The sequence below is a fragment of the Vicugna pacos genome, chromosome 9 (genome assembly GCF_048564905.1).
Source record: "Vicugna pacos chromosome 9, VicPac4, whole genome shotgun sequence".
NCBI lineage: Eukaryota > Metazoa > Chordata > Mammalia > Artiodactyla > Camelidae > Vicugna > Vicugna pacos.
In genome coordinates, this window is record NC_132995.1 from 1,808,731 (window position 1) to 1,826,316 (window position 17,586).

A 17,586-nucleotide genomic window follows, 5' to 3' on the forward strand; every position below is an offset into this window, starting at 1 on the left:
GGACCTGTCTCACTTTAGCTGGGAGGTAAGGAAGCAAGGTCACTTGATCTGGGAAAGAAAAAAGGGAACAGCCGAGCGAAGCCCGCCCTCCTGTAAGACGCCTTGGGGTGCAAGACACCGTGTGGGCGTCACAGAGATGATCTCGGATGTGATCCCCGTGATGGTGAGAAGATGTCAGGGCTGTGATGTCAACACTGGGGACAAAGCCAGGAGGCCCGGAGGTCAGAGCCTCTAAGCCGGAGAGGGCCCAGGCTACGACCAGGTTCTTCTCTTAGCCTGGATGGCGGTGTTCTTACCGAGGTTCACACAGTTGATGCAGTAGTTCCGTATTAGCACTGAAGACCACGCACGTGGCAGAGAACATGGGAGAAAACATTTAAGGGGCTCGCATAAAGCAAGGGTAAGTGCTTTCTGTTAAATTTCTGGGTTTGTGCGGCGTGTGTGTGTATATGTGTGATTGTGACTGGGTCACAGTGCGAAATGCATTTCACTGTGGGCCCTGGTCACAATGCCTGAGGGCCACAACACTAAATTGCTCTGCATCTAAATTCCCACAGACGTAGAATGCAGGTGATAAGTGAAAGCTATCATCACACAGTATCTTTTTTATTCCTGATGGAAACATTACACTTTAAGTCATAGGTGACTCAGGCTTAAAGCGATTAAGGGTCTCACAGTTACAGAGGGAGCAAGCTGCGGGCCACAAACGTCCCTGTGTGGGCAAAACCCAAGTCCACCCCAGCTAAGCACATGTCAGGATCTCGGTGCAATTCGGGCGTGTGAGTGTCTGTGGGATGGGCTCCAAATGTTTGAACCATCCCCAAAGAGTCCAGCACCTTTTTAGATACACTCACTAGTTTTCCAGCAGGTTGATCAGGGACATTCTAGGGCATCTGAACTTATCAGAGAGCAAGACAACCCGAAGGAGCCTTCACGCGCCCCTTGAACATTCTCAGCGTGTCCAAACCAAGGACGGAGCCATCTGCAAAATGAGGTGCTGTGCCAACAAACCAAGATGAACGTCTCCACCAAGAACATATCTACCTTCTTGGGCTAAACTGCGACCCTGTAATTATAAAGTAACATTAACAGTAACAACTAATTGACTACATTCCTATTGTTTAGTATTTTTCCACCTGCTACTTGAGGGGGGCTGTCTTAACGAGCTCGTCCCCCTCCGCCTAGATGAGCAGACGTGAAAAGATGTTGATTCTTCCTTCCTTTGGACGTGTTGAGCATTATCAAGGGGCACTTTTTACTAAAACTTACGAGGAAGACGGCATTAAAGTATGGGAGAGAACATACCAGTCCAGACTCCCAGCAGCAGCATATGAAAGTTCTCACTGTTAAATTTAATATTTTCAAAGGTTTGTATTTGTGCGAACGGCACAGGTGAGCAGTGGTAGCTAATTCTGGTTTTAATTTCCACTTCCTCGGTTCCTGATGAGATGACCATGTTTTTTGTGTTTTGAGAGATTACTATTCTTTGGTGAGGTGTACATTTCAGACCTTTTGCCCATTTTTCTACTAAAAACCCCAACTTTGTATATTAATTGACCAATTTCTTCGTATAGCCCACATAGGGACCCCTCCTCAGTTATACATATTGCAAGTATAATTTTTTCTAGTTTGTGGTGATCAGAACTTTTTGACAATTAGAATTTTTAAATTTTAAAGTGGGAAAGTTTTAAATGCTTTCTTTTTTATTGAAGCATAATCAGTTACAATGTGTCTGTTTCTGGTGTGCAGCACAATGTCCCAGTCATACAGATACATCCATATATTCATTTTCATATTCTTTTTCATTAAAGGCTATTACAAGATATTGAATACAAGATATTGAATACAGTTCCCTGTGCTGTACAGAAGAAACTTGTTTTTTTAAATGCTTTTCCTTTATTCCTATTGTGTCCCATACCCCCCAGTATCAAAAGGGGAAAATTCTCAGAGATTTGCACATACATGTTTTTAGCTCACTCGACATTGATTTTGTGTGTGTGTGCACATGTGCTGTGATGCAGGGTGTCAATCTCTTCGTATGTCTCTACACAGGTATCTAATTATTCAAGAACCATTTTTTGCAAAGTCCATCCCCCCTTTCCCCTCACTTATCTTCGATACAAGTCGTGTCATAAATCAAGTTTGCATGTACGTTTGGTTTTATTCCATTCCATCTTTCTGATCGTTTATCCTTGAAACTCAGTTTCCACTGGGAATGCTGACAGAGAGACCGGAACACCAGGAGAGACTCAGAAGTACCGGGGGTGGTGGGGAGACACATCGACAAGGCAGCGGCTTTTGCTCGCACGGATGGAAGGAAACTGACTGCCTCCCCTTCCTCTTGCTTCCCCATCCTTCAGCCACACTGGCTCTTATTTCCCTTGAAGAGGCTGACCTCCTCCCTGACCCAGGTTTTTTTGCACTTCCTTTTTCTTGTTCCTCTTAGAATGCTCTTCCATCAGCTCAACGTTCACCTATTTTTTTCTCGTGAGTCAAAAATAAACTCAGACGTTGCGATTCCCAGAGAAGCTTTCTCTGACCGCCCATTCTACAACAGCCTCCTTCAGACACTGCCCACCGTCCTGTTTTGCTTTCTCCTTAGCGCTTACCCGCTGAAGTTCTGTGTTTGTCTTTTGTTTGCCTTCTCTGCCCCTCATTGCTTAGAATATAAATTCAAAAGCTCATGGGCATTCGTTTTGCTCATTAGCTGATTTCAGACACCTTGTATATAGTAAATACTCAATAAATATTTACTGTTTAACACATATGATAAGAGATAAGTCAGAAATAAGCCCAAATATCATCTCAGTCACCTAACACTCGAGCTGAATCCCCAATACTAATGGCAGAGGCAGAGGACCCCTACTTCTGTACCTGCAGCCTTTCGGGACAAGTCACTTCCTGCCTGCAAGCTTTGGTACAGTCATGTGTACAAGCGGGTAACATAATGCCTCCTTTGTAGGGTCATGAAAATTAACTGATCAAAAGTGCAACACACACAACACAGCACAGGGCGGGGGCACGTAAGTGATGGTCAACGTACGTAGTTTGTTCCCTTAAAAAAAAGACATGTTCTCTTTCTGGAAGAAGTTGTCTTTCAAAATATACAGGGAAGAAATTCCTCACTTTTTTTTTTTTAGAGAAACCATTACTTCTGGTCCTTCTCTCTCACAAAGAGCGGCAAATTCCCTCCAGACATTCAACCCAATTAAGAGAGCGATTGGTCTCAGAATAAGGGACTTGTGAGTCTTCCTTTATTTAAAATAGCACAGATGAGTTCTGGGATCCTGCGAACTAGAGAGAGGGAGAGGGAGAGAGAGAAAGAAAAGGAAAAGAAAAGAGAAATCCAGTGCAGAAAATGCTGCTTAAAGCCATCAAAAGTAAAGGAATAACCATGCTCTGCTTTACAAAGCACTTTCTCATCTACTGCCGTATTCAGTATTGATAAGGACTAAGGACATGTCATCCTGGGGACAGATTTCATCTCCATTTTACAGGAAAGACAATGGAGGCTCATGAAGCTTGGGTGTCTGACCAATGACCACAGATGTAATAAGTACAGGGTTAAGGTTTCTGCTCCCTGTTTTGCAATTTCCCAGTTGTTCCTCCCTGGTGCTTCTGACAATAGTCAACCTATAGCAAAGTGACACTGGCTCTGCGGGCCCTAACCATGTACACTTTTCTCCTTTTCCCATTTGACTTCTGCATGGACCACAGTCTCTACAAACCTATTTCTTTCTTACTTAGATGGAGAGGCCCCTGGAGCGAGGCAACATGACCGGGGTCCAGCAGTTTGTCTTGCTGGGCTTGTCCACGAGGCCAGAAGTAAGGGACGTCCTGTTTGCCATCTTCCTGACCCTCTACCTGCTGACCCTCCTGGAGAACTCGCTCACCGTCCTCCTCGTCTGCAGGCACAGTGAGCTCCACAAGCCCATGTACTTCTTCCTGGGCAACCTGAGCTGCCTGGAGATGTGCTACGTGTCGGTGACCATGCCCAGCCTGCTCGCGGGGCTGCGGACTGGACCCTGCCGCGTGCCCTTCACAGCCTGCATGACCCAGCTCTTCCTCTTCATCTCCCTCATCTGCACGGAGTGCTCCCTCCTGGCGTCCATGGCCTACGACCGCTACGTGGCTGTCTGCCGCCCACTCCACTACCCGCTGCTCATGAGGCCCCAGGTCTGCCTGGGCTTGGCTGTGGCTTCATGGCTTGGTGGGCTGCTGGTCTCAGTGGTCAAAACAGCATGCATCGCCAGCCTGTCCTACTGTGGCCCCAACGTCCTCAACCACTTCTTCTGTGACGTCTCCCCTCTGCTCAGCCTGTCCTGCACCCACGTGGCCCTGACGGAGCTGGTGGACTTCATCTCTGCGATCGTCACCTTCTGCGGGACCCTGCTGGTGGCTCTGGCCTTGTATGCGGCCATCGGGAGGGCTGTGCTCCGCACGCCTTCCCTGGCTGCCCGCTGCAAAGCTCTGTCCACCTGCGCCTCCCTGGTTGTGGTCGGCATCTTTTACTCAGCGGTCCTCTCCATGTATTCCCGCCCCAGCCTTGCTGAATCCACTGACCTCAACAAGCTGCTGTCCGTCATCTACATGGTGGCCACACCCGTGTGCAGCCCCATCGTCTACGGCCTGCGGAACAGGCAGGTCCACGCGGCGCTGCGGAGAACCCTCCACCTGCGCAGAGTCTCTCCAGCGAGGACTGCCCTTTTCTGCTCCTGATTTTAAAACTTTTACGGCCAAGACACACACACAACTTTCAAATTAGATAGAAACCTGGAGGAAAATATTTGCAGCATAATGTATAAAGAAGTTTTTAAATAAAGGAGAAAAAATATGAGTACCCCAAGAGAAAAACAAAAGGAAAGTGGCCATGAGCAGGAAGCTTACTGACAGAAAAATACAAGTGGCTGATAACCTACAAAAAGACGTGCTAGTCATCCAAGAAACGGAAATTTACTCCTTGCCTACTGAGAAAAAATATGTCATACAAAATAAAAGCACAAGAATTTTTACAGCAACATTGTGAAATTTGGAATGAATGTTATTTTATCAGAAATTTTTGCAAATAACTCAAATGTCGACAAACATGAAATCATTTAAATACATTACATTATATACATAGAGTGAAGTAACATGCATTCCTTAAAGAGATTAACTGCAGCCCTGCAGATACTGTCATGGGGAGATGGTATGTTGTTGAGTTAAAAACGAAACAAACATAAAATACAAACTTGTGGTTGCCAAGGGGGCGGGGGTGGGAAAGGAGAGACTGGGATTTCAAAATGCAGACTAGATAAAGAAGATTATACTGTACGGCCCAGGGAAATATATACAAGATCTTGTGGTAGCTCACAGCGAAAAAAAATGTGACAATGAATGTATATGTATGTTCATGTATAATTGAAAAATTGTGCTCTACACCGGAATTTGACATACATTGTAAATTGACTATAACTCAATAAAAAATGTTTTAAAAAATGAACAAGCAGTATACGAGTATGTCAGAGATTTGTAAAACAATGATAATATATTAGTGGCAGTAGTTATTTATGTAAATATATAGCTAGAAAGGAATCTGAACAGACACATGTCAGAGAGTTACTGGCGGTGTTTTCAGGCATGAAACCCCAGGGGACCCATATTTTCTATTTTATGTATTTGAATATTTTGCAATCAGCTTGTATTACCTTTATAATCGAATAAATAAGCGTATTATAAAAGAAAACAAGAAATTCAAAGCGTGGCCTTCTGTGGAATGACTTACTCATCATATCAGAGTATTTTTCATCTTTATCTTAAGTAATAAGCATTTGTGTTGACAGCGCCTCAAGGGACGCAAGCGAGTTTCTGTGTGGTTTGTGAGAGGAAATGTTTTAAGAAGGGCAACTTGTTAATACAGACAACAGCCCTGGGAAGCTGAATGGCCCTGCGTTCATCTAGTTTACTTTCGGAATTTATCCTGGAGAAGAAAGCGAAAGACATGGGCAAAAGCTGACCCACATAGGTACTCATTCCAACTGTTTGCACAAAGACAAATAACCTGGTAGTTAATCCAAAAAAAGGTAACAGAAATACACAATAAATGTATGGAATGGTGTTCAACTGTCACACTATTTTTTGAGGGGAGAGGTAATTATGTTTTATTTGTTTTTAATATTTAATTAATTTATTTGGGGAGGTAATTAGGTTTATTTATTTACTTATTTATTTTAATGAAGGAAGTGGAGATTGAACCCAGGGCCTCATGCACTCTACCACTGAGCTGTGCCTTCCCCACAGCTTCCACCCCTATTAAAGACATGAAACTCAAAGCAATTAGATGCACTTACGCACAGCACATTTAAAAAAAAATCCTTTGAGAAAACCTCATGTTGGCTAGACGTGGGGGAAGTGCAAGCTCTAAGACTGCTGTGGGGATGTAGGTGGAGGCAGTGTTTTTGGAAAACAGTTTGCTATTACTTATCAAATTTTAAATTCACATACACTTTGACCCAGCAATGACCACTGTATCTTCATGCTATAGATTCTGAGACAGCCTTTAACTCTTTTTCACTCTTGTTTACAGCCCCGCACCTTCCAGGCACATGTATGACTGCACGTTCTGAGCTCCTTGTGCACAGGTGGGGTCATGGGAGTGGAACTGGCCAACAAGGAGCTGAGTCACTTCCAGACCAAAGCATTTAGTTCCTGCTGTGAGGCCCTCCAGGTCTCTCCTCTCTGCCCAGCAGGGTGACTGGCCTCTGCTGCCCGGGTTCCTGACCATGGTTAGCAGAGCACCTTTAACATGGTCTTGACAATTCTCTACATGCATGTCTCACAGATACGCTGCTGAGGAACAGAAGCAGAATGCTAAGTATGATCTGGAAATGGGACAGCTTGATTCCAATTGTTTGAAAAAATATATAATGTCAGTTGATAGAACTTTCTCCCTCCCTTTTAGCTGTATGGAGACCACTTTGTAAATTTTATCTCATAAAATCAGCAGTCAGCTTGGGGTAGGTGCTGTTATTATCTGCAGTGAGAGGTGAGGATGCTGAAGCACAGAGAGGTACAGTAAGTTGCTCAGGGTCACACAGGAAGCAGCTCTAAGGTCACAACTTCCTCAAAAAACTAAAAATAGAGTTACCATATGATCCAGCAATCCCACTCCTGAGCATATATCCAGAAGGAACTCTAATTTGAAAAGATACATGCACCCCAATGTTCATAGCAGCTCTATATGCAATAGCCAAGACAAGGAAGCAACCTAAGTGTCCATCAACAGATGACTGGATAAAGAAGCTGTGGTATACTTACACAACGGAATACTACTCAGCCATAAAAAAGAATAAAATAATGCCATTTTCAACAACATGGATGGACCTGGAGGTTGTCATTCTAAGTAAAGCAAACCAAAAAGAGAAAGAAAAATACCATATATCACTTATATCTGGAATCTAAAAAAAAAAAGACAAATGAACCTATTTACAAAACAGAAACAAACTCACAGACATAGAAAACAAACTTATGGTTACCGGGGGGAACGTGGTGGGAAGGGATAAATTGGGAGTTCGAGATTTGCAGATACTGACTAATATACATAAAAAAGATAAACAACAAATTCGTACCGTACAGCACAAGGAACTATATTCGATATCTTGTAGTAACTTATGGTGAAAAAGAATATAAAAATGAACATGTGTATATTCATGTATGACCAAAGCATTATGCTGTACACCAGAAGTTGATACAATGTTGCAAACTGACTATACTTTAATAAAAAATATACACATATGTATGTATACATATATATAGCCAGTATGTCTGTATTCCAACCAGAAGATAAGAGGAACCAACGAAGTAGAGGAAATTCTCCTTGCCCTTAAAAGCATAAACAGAAACTTGCCGTTGGTCTTTGTCTAGCACATACTCATAGGAGCTCTTGTAGTGACAAGAAGGGAGAAGAGAAGCAGTATTTTTTCTGGGTGGCTATGTTTCCAGCTGAGATTTGGTAGATCTATTACTAAAGGAAGAACTGACGTCTGGAGCTAACTAACAATCTTTGTCCCACATACCTCCCTTAGAGGGTGGTTTTAAGGCTTAAAATGTGATCATCTATATAAAGAGCTCTGCGTGGAGTCTGGAAGTCAGCAAGTGTCTACAAGCAATATGCACTATTATAACCATAGATGAGTAAGACATTACCTTTCTGCAACAAATGACTCATTTATTTATTCAACCAAATTTAACTGCAGTGCCTAGTATGTAGCAGACATTGCTCTAGGCAAGGCCGATGAGGTCCGTGCCTCTGCAAAGCTCCCATTCCGGTCTGTATCCTCAGCTTGTGTGAACGAGACAGCTGCGGAACAGAAGGAGCACCGCATTGTGTGCAAATATCAGGCAATTAGAGGAGACTCGGTAAAGAAAGAAACTGGCAGCTGAGGCTGGAGGGCATTTGCATTCAAAGGGAGGACAAGGAAGGTCTTGGTAACTGGAAGATGGAGCAGCCCAGCAAAGACCCCAGAGGTCACAGAGCATGACTCACCTGGGTAATGCTGAGTCTAGTGTGGCTGAATCCAAAACAAGGGTTTGGGACCTTGAATTCCTGGTGAAGGAGATTCAGCCCTAACTCATGGACAAAATACGGAGTGATTTTTAAAGTGATTTTTTTCTAACATCGAGAATTTTTTTTTATTATGAAAGGAATCCATACTTGCCACAAAAAAATTTTTTTTTCAACAAAACACAACAGAGTGAAAATGAAAGCAAAGTCCTCCCCAGGTCTTCTACGATGGCAGTCGCCATTAGCGTTTCACAGTGTTTTCAAATTCTTTCCTCTATACATACACACATTGCATTAAAAAAATTAAACTGGGACTACACTATCCATGCTGTTTTATAACCTGAATTTTCCACACCACAGTATGTAACTGACATCTTTCATGGAAGTAAATACGCATATAAAATTCATTTGTCAAGGTGCTGTGGAACGCCATCGTGCGGCTCAGCCGCAGTTTGTTTTAACGACTCCTCTATTGTTGAAAAGCCAACAGCTCTCCATTAAAAGCAAAAAATGCTATAAATATTCTCACAGCTACATTGTCACAAGCATCCTAAATTATTTTCTTGGCAAAAAGACATCCTTAAAGCAATATGCCTTAAAGCGGTATGCCATGAACATTCAGGTTTTAATGCATATTGACAAATTGCCCTCCAGAAATATTGTACCGATTTCAGTTAATAAACTTCAAGATTACTAAAATTCACACAAAAAATTTCACTCTCCTTGAATTTTGAGGTGTGTATCCTCAAAAACATCTATACAAACACCTGTGACTATATCTAGAATTTCTGCCTTTATATTTATTTAAAATTTTACTCTAAGTTTAAATTTTTTACATAAAAATACATCAGGCCTCCATGTCAATATATAGAGATACAACTAATTTTAAAAAATAGCTTCATAAAGTTTCATAATATGGGGGTACCACAACTTATGCAGTCATTATTTTGTTGATGAATATTCACATTCTCTCCAGTTTGGGGCCACTTAAAACAATGCTACAATAATAAATTTTTATTATACATGTATTTTTACAGATCAGTGCTTAAATTTCCCTGTGAGATATCTGCAAAAGCGGAAATTTTGGCTCAAAGTGTAGGCACAGTTCAAATTTTAATATGTGATGCTAGGGTTGTTCTCCAAGAAGGATTTAACAGTTTACGCCACCACCAGCAACCACCACTTTTTTAAAGCTACCTCAGTTCTAGGTGTTAACAATCATTTGAATTTTTCCTGACTTGATATGGTGATGATACAACATTGTAACTTGCATTTTTCCTGAGTATGAAGATTTATTAGATTCATCAGTCGTTTGCAGCATCTCATCTGCAAATTGCCATTTACAGCTGCCTGACATATGTATATTTTTAAAGTAGGATATTGAATGCTTTGAAAACAGTTTGGCAGTTCTTTAAAAAGTTACATATAAATCCCACTCCTGGATATATATCTGGAGGGAGCTCTAAGTTGAAAAGACACATGAACCCCAATGTTCATAGCAGCACTATTTACAGTAGCCAAGACATGGAAACAACCTAAATGCCATCAACAGATGACTGGGTAAAGAAGGTGTGGTGTATTTATAAAATGGAATACTACTCAGCCATAAAAAAGAATGAAATAACGCCATTTGCAGCAACATGGATGGACCTAGAGATCGTCATTCTAAATGAAGTAAGCCAGAAAGAGAAAGAAAAATACCGTATGATATCACTCATATGTAGAATCTAAAAATAAAAGGAGACAAAGAGAATACTCATGAACTAATCTACAAAACAGAAATAGACTTGCAGACATAGTAAACAATCTTATGGTTACTGGGGGAAAGACAGTGCGAAGGGATAAATTTGGGAGTTTGAGATTTGCAAATGTTAGCCACTAATATGGCACTAGATTAAAAAAAACCAAATTTCTTCTGTACAGCACAGGGAACTATATTCAATATCTTGTAATAACCTTTAATGAAGAAGAATATGAAAATGAATATATGAATGTATATATGCATGACTGGGACATTGTGCTGCATACCAGAAACAGACACATTGTAACTGACCATACTTCAATTCTTTTTAAAAGTTACACATACAGTTACCATATGACCCAGCAAGTCCACCCCTAGGCATATACCCAAGAGAAAAGAAAGTATGTACCCACACAAAAAGCTGTGCACAAATATTCACAGCAGCATTACCCCTAATGGCTAAAAAGTGGAAACAACTCAGGTATCTATTAACTGGTGAAAGGACAAACTAAACACAGTGTATCCATATAACGGAATATTACCCAACCATAAAAAGGAAGGAAGTACTGCAGATGCTACAACCTGCATGAACCCTGAAAACATTATGCTAAGTGAAAGAAGCCACACAGAAGTCCACATATTATATGATTTCACTTATGTGAAATGTCCAAACAGCAGATTCACAGAGACAGAAAGAAGATTGGTGGTTTTTAGGGCAGAGAGGGGGCAGGAGATTGGGAATGGCTTCCAGTATGCACAGGTTTCTTTTAGTGGTGATGAAGATATTCTAGGATTAGATAATGGTGATGGTTGCACAACTCTGTGAACATACTAAATATCCACTGAACTGTATATTTTTAAAAGATGAAATCTATGGTATGTGAACTGTATCTTAACAAAAATACAAAGTATTGGTAACTTGAGATCTGCCCCATGCGCTTAGCTGGTCAGCCACAGGACCAGTGGAGGGTTCTTCGGAAAGCTGCCTGGACCTCCCTGTTCCGCAGGCAGTAGATGACAGGATTGCACATGGGCGTGGCCACCGTGTAGATGACGGACAGCACCTTGTTGAGGTCCATGGCTTCTATGCGGCTGGGACGGGCATAGATGAAGAGAGTGGCTGAGTAGAAGATGCCGACCACAACCAGGTGGGAGGTGCAGGTGGAGAAGGCTTTGCGCCGAGCAGCAGCTGATGGCATACGGAGCACGGCCCTACCAATGGCCATGTAGGAGGCTATGGCCACCAGGAGGGAACCCCAAAGGATGACGATGGCAGAGATGAAGTCCACCAGCTCTGTCAGGGCCACGTGGGTGCAGGACAGGTTGAGCAGAGGGGAGACGTCACAGAAGAAGTGGTTGAGGACGTTGGGGCCACAGTAGGACAGGCTGGCGATGCATGCTGTTTTGACCACTGAGACCAGCAGCCCACCAAGCCATGAAGCCACAGCCAAGCCCAGGCAGACCTGGGGCCTCATGAGCAGCGGGTAGTGGAGTGGGCGGCAGACAGCCACGTAGCGGTCGTAGGCCATGGATGCCAGGAGGGAGCACTCCGTGCAGATGAGGGAGATGAAGAGGAAGAGCTGGGTCATGCAGGCTGTGAAGGGCACGCGGCAGGGTCCAGTCCGCAGCCCCGCGAGCAGGCTGGGCGTGGTCACCGACATGTAGCACATCTCCAGGCAGCTCAGGTTGCCCAAGAAGAAGTACATGGGCTTGTGGAGCTCGCTGTGCCTGCAGACGAGGAGGACGATGAGCGTGTTCTCCAGGAGGGTCAGCAGGTAGAGGGTCAGGAAGACAGCAAACAGGACATCCCTTATGCCCAGCCTCGTGGACAAGCCCAGCAGGACAAATTCCTGGACTCTGGTCATGTTGCCCACGGCCAGGGACCTCTCCATCTAAGACAAGATACATCTGCAAAGTATTTCACAAATCTCTCTACATCTTGCCTCACCCCAGATCCAAGCCATCATCTCACTTGAGTAAATGAAACAATCTCTCATCTGGTCTCCCTGCTTCCTTCGCCTCTACAGTCCTTCTCCACGTAGCATCTAGTGGAGTCTTTGAAAATCAGAGGTCACATAGGGTCACGCTCCTGCTTACAATTCTTGACAGTTGCCCCATCATTCTTAGAATAAACATGTTCCTTATCATGGCCTTCAAGCCGCCCAATTTTCTGATCCTTGTCAGTTGCTGCAGGTTTAACTCACGTTCCTCTTCTCCCATTTACCCAAGTTCTGTGGGCCCCCTTTCACTTTCTCAAATGTTCCAAGGTTCCTGCAAGCCTTGGAGAATTCTCACAGGAAGTTCCTTCTCTCTGGAGCACCCTCTCCTCATCCTCACTTTGCCCATTTCTGGGAATCCTTGACATCCTTGGCATAAATTTGTCAATGCCTTACCTTCAGATAAGACTTCCTTGAAAGTCCTCTATGCAACCTGTGTCAGTTCTCGATCCTGCATCACAGAGTGACTGTTACTATTTTAAATTACTTGTGTGTTTGTTCAGGTATTCAAAGTCTCTCCAACCAGACTGTAAGCCTGGGGGTAGGAACTGGGCCTGTCTTACTCAGAACACGGTTCTCAGTACCTAGCAAAAGAACACGCTGCCTGGCACATTATAGTTACTCAATACATGTTTATTCAATGCATGGTCAATTAAAGTTGGATTTCCAGGCATCATACTTTTCAGCAGGTGCAGCAACAGTAGAGGATGTTGGCTGGGAGCACTGGGGCTCTACCTAGGTGAGCGTCTCTTCAATTTCTGATGATTGTTGATTAGAAAGGAAGTCAATACAGTATGGTTGGAAGAATACACACCTTGGGGTTAGAAATCCTGCCTTATATGCTTATTACAATCCTTAGCACATTGCTTGATTTATGCAAGCCTTAGGTCTTTTTTTCTCTGTGAAATGGGGAGGATGGTATTGGTTCCTGTGAGATGTTGTGGAGACTGCATAAGGAAATGAAAGGGGAAGCTCTACACAAAAGAGTTGTGACTTCTGATAAAACTGGATCAGTCCCTTTCTAAGGTGACATTTGAAAAACAACAACAACAATTCTACAGTGAACTTCGGTGGTTCACCTGGCTACCTCTGAGTGGAGGACAGCCCTTATCTCCTTATTCTGAGATTCCTCTGTTGATTTGATGACATTTATCAATAGAATTTACCACCATTTTTTTAGAGAAGAGTCAGCTATGGTAATTTTCTAGGGTAAAACAACGGAAGTGTGATTCCTGACTTCTTCTAGGGAAGGCTACCTGCAACCCCCAGTCAAATCTCTTGTTGTAAAGATGGAGATAACATTTATTGCATGTATCTATGTCCAGGTCGGGGCCTTTTAATAAAAGACTTTATTCATTTTTCAATACCAAGGAAAGTAGATGTCATTTTCCTCACTGGTAAAGAGGAAGAAACTGAGGTTCCCAGAGGCTACAAGGATGAAGTGAAAACACTGGGTTTTTCAGATAGGTTCTATCCGATTTTTACTACCCATCAGTGCAAATTATGGAGTTAGTACTGAATTTAACGCGGTTTACAGACAAAGATCTGCATTCTGGAGCCATAGTTACAGGGTTACTTCACTGTTCTGGGTTTCAATTCCCTTGATTACACATCTAACCTCAGAGACGGTTAAATGAAGCAATGAGGTTAATGTGCTTAATGCGCAACTGAGGTCTGTTCTCTTCAGTCCAAGAATGGTTGGCGCTGTCCCTAGTCCTGAAACGAGCACCTCACATCTGCCCAAGAACAGTCTCCCAACCGAAGGACCACGCTGTCCATGGTCCTGAAATCGCCCCCCACCCCAGGCCCCTTTAGTATTGAATGGAGGCGTTCGCCTTAGTTCTACACAAGAACTCGTCAACTGCTCTCTTCCCTCGGTGGTTCCCTCTCCTCATTGGACTTTTCCTTCCATGATTCACTTTCATTCTGCTCCTTCTGTTCATAACTCCTGTCCCTGCCCCAGACCTAGTTCTGCTATGAGGCAAGTCTCCTGAGTCAAACCTCACAGCCAGTCACCTTAGGTGCCAAGAGGTGCTTTGTGCTTATCTCACATAAGAACCAGTCCATTTAACTTCAAGGGTCACTTTAGAATTCCTCATCCCAGAATCAGAGTGCCCAGTGCCTATTTGGGATTTTGTTTCATCTCATAAACATTTATCAAGCATCAACAATGCACTGTGCACTGTGCCAGGCACAGTTGGGATATAGAGATGAACAGATGGGTTGCCCACAGTTTTCTATCTAAATCTTTCTTACTGATTGAACTTGGACAAGTTACTTAACCTGTCCGACCCTTCAATCGCCTTTTCCGAAAAAGAGATGGACGTAATTATCTCCATCTCAAATTATGTAGTATCTCCACTATTAAATAAAAGTCAAATCTACTGGGTTCTGAATATTAAATCTTCAAAAAAAACCTGTGAGAATTTGAACAAGTCACATGTCCTTGTAGAACTTCAGTTTCCTTATACGAAAGTTGGGGATCACTTCAACACTTGCAGGATTCTCATGGGGTGCCCTGTGCAAATTTTCTGGCACATGGTAAACAATAAATGTTATCTACTATTATTAAATAGTATGATATCCAAAAATAAGTATCATTTTTATTACTAATAATCAATGACTAGTTATTTAATAATGATTATTAATTAACAATTTCAGTAGGTAACATTATTTCATTAATACAGGTTGTAACCATTCTGTGAGGGAAGAATTATGCTCTGCATTTCACAGAAGGGGAACTAAAGCTTGGAGAGGTGGAGAAACTTGACCAAGGTTACACAGATAGTTACAGGCAAATCTAGCAATCAAACCTGAGTGTCTCTCATTCTGAAGCTAGTGATCATTCCTCTAGACTTTGCTGCCTCTCTGTGTGAAACAAGTTGCACGTGTTTGAATCTTTACAGTGAAGCTTGGACCTGACCTCCAAACTGGATTTCAGTGCTAACATGTTAATAACATCGTTTCTAACAGAGAAGGGAGTCAGGAAGACAAAAGGTCAGTGTAGAAGTTTGATGAAGGAGTACTTATTTCTACAAGGAAGGACTGGGAAAACCTCATGTACGATTTGACATTTTACTGAGCCTTGGGGATTCATAGAATTCTGAAAGTTAGAAAATGGATAGAGTGGTGGGCAACCCAGGGAGAAGGAACTGCACCAGCAGAGACATAAACATGTAACCACACTTTGCTCAAAGTCATTCAGCTAGCTGGGAACTTCAGCCCAGATTTTCAGCTCCCAACCCTGCCAATCCTTTCTAATCACCCCAGAGAGACATCCTGGTTTAGAAGAAAGAATTTAAGCTTTAGGGTCACATGAACCTGAACCCCAGCTCCAAATCCTCCACTACTTATTTGTGTCAAATCAAGCATTTTTTCTTACTCTTGCTGACCTTCAATTTCCATCAGTAAAATAGGAACTGTATGTAAAACTGCATCATAGGATTCTTGAGAGGATTAATGGAGATTATACAGGAAAAATACTCAGCAAAGCACCTGATATAGAACAGACTGCTGCTAAGTGTCATTTCCTTTCTTCTTATCTTGATATTCCCTTCTCTCTCCCCCAACAGATGAACTCCACAGCCTCCTTACCTGAATAGTTCACGTAAGATGGGTCTATCAGAATAGATATGGTCTTCTTCCTTCCTTAGTGTCTCTGGTCAGTGACCAAATGGCCTGAGCATCCACTCAGGGATAGAATTTTTAGGAGTGGGGCCAGAGGGCTCAGTAGTCAGAAGATAAGGATGTCCCCTTGAATTCATGCCAACCTGGAAGGAGTTGACCTTGGTCCTGAGCTGGAGTTCCCACCAGACCCACCTCACACGTTTACCCACCACATACTCTGAACTGGCTGTTGTCTGGGCGCTGCCAAGTTGCCTCTGTCCTCTCTGCCAAGAAGCAGAAAAAACAGCTAAACCAAAGCTAAGGACCTCTGAGACCTCCCTCCCCTAATCTCTGTGGAATTAAAAGAACAACTGGGAAAGTTTTTTCCCTAAATTTCAACTGGTCTTAAGGGAAAAAGGCAAAGACACCCCTAATTTAGAATCAATCTTTAAGCCATATCTCTAAGCATGCATTGGTACCCTGCTGTGTGCCAGAACGTGTTCTGTATGCTGGGAACACAAAAACCAGTCAGACTACACTTCTGTCCAAGGTCTGCAGTCAAAGTGGACGTTGAACTAGAAGAGAACGAGAAACTGGGGAAGCAGAGAGGAAGGGGGCTAGTCTAGTTATGAGGACTCACAAGAGGCTTTCAGGAGAATGTGGTAATCGAACTGAAGGTTGAGAAACACTGCCAAGATTACCTTCACTCAGCACAAGTTAAGGGACACTAAGTATGTATAGCAGACATACACTAGGTCATGTGCAAGATTTGTTTTTTGTCTCTCTCATGCTTTATTTTTTATTGAAATATAGTCAGTTTGCAATGTTGTGTTAACTTCTGGTATACAACACAGTGATTCAGTCATACATATATATTCCTTTTCATATTCTTTTTCATTATAGACTATCACAAGATATTGAATATAATTCCCCATGCAATACAGTAGGACCTCATTTTGTTAATCTATTTTATATATAGTAGTTAGTATCTATAAATCCCAAATTTCCAGTTTATCCCTCCACCCTGCCTTCCCCCCCTGGTAACCACAAGTTTGTCTTCTATGTCTGTGAGTCTACCTCTGTTCTGTAAGTAAGTTCACTTGTGTCATTTTTTTTAGATTTCACATATAAGTGATATCATATGGTATTTTTCTTTCTCTTTCTGATTTACTTCACTTAGTATGACAATCTCCAGGTCCACTCATGTTGCTGCAAATGACATTATTTTATTCTTTTTTATGGTTGAATATATATTGTATATATATACCACATCTTCTTTACCCAGTTATCTGAAAATGGACATTTAGGTTGCTTCCATGTCTTGGCTATTATAAATAGTGTTGCTATGAACGCTGGGGATATTGAAGATATTTTTAAGCACTCTCCCCTTTGTCTTCTGCATGAATTTAAAATTTCTTAGTATGATATTTCAGGGCCTACATTCTATGTATCCAAGCTGCAATTCACCACTGTCTTAGGCTTCTCCCCATGCCTGGAACACCTAGTTTCCTTTCATACTTCTGTATCTTGGCTTATTCAGATCAATCTTCCTGGAGTACCTTCCCCTATTTCCTTTTCTACTAGAGAAATGTGAGTCATCCTTTGAGGCTGAATTATTCGGAAGAGCTACCACTAGCCTCCTTTATCACTGACTCCAACCATCCCTTTTCTTTTCTTTATGGATTTTTTAATTGGTAAAC

General features: G+C 42.5%; 2 protein-coding genes across 2 annotated transcripts; one reads left to right on the top strand and one right to left on the bottom strand.

The window, feature by feature from the left end:
* The first annotated feature begins 331 nt into the window (after positions 1-331).
* On the top strand, positions 332-4,719 carry LOC116282219 (olfactory receptor 6Z7-like). Its single transcript, XM_031681684.2, has 2 exons — positions 332-400; positions 3,748-4,719. Exon 2 carries the CDS (start codon positions 3,748-3,750, stop codon positions 4,717-4,719), a length of 972 nt encoding a protein of 323 aa, XP_031537544.1. The 5' UTR covers positions 332-400.
* A 6,511-nt stretch (positions 4,720-11,230) lies between these two features.
* LOC116282292 (olfactory receptor 6Z7-like) lies at positions 11,231-12,175 on the bottom strand. The gene has a single exon (XM_031682153.2). It carries the CDS (start codon positions 12,173-12,175, stop codon positions 11,231-11,233), a length of 945 nt encoding a protein of 314 aa, XP_031538013.1.
* Between the last annotated feature and the right edge of the window lie 5,411 nt (positions 12,176-17,586).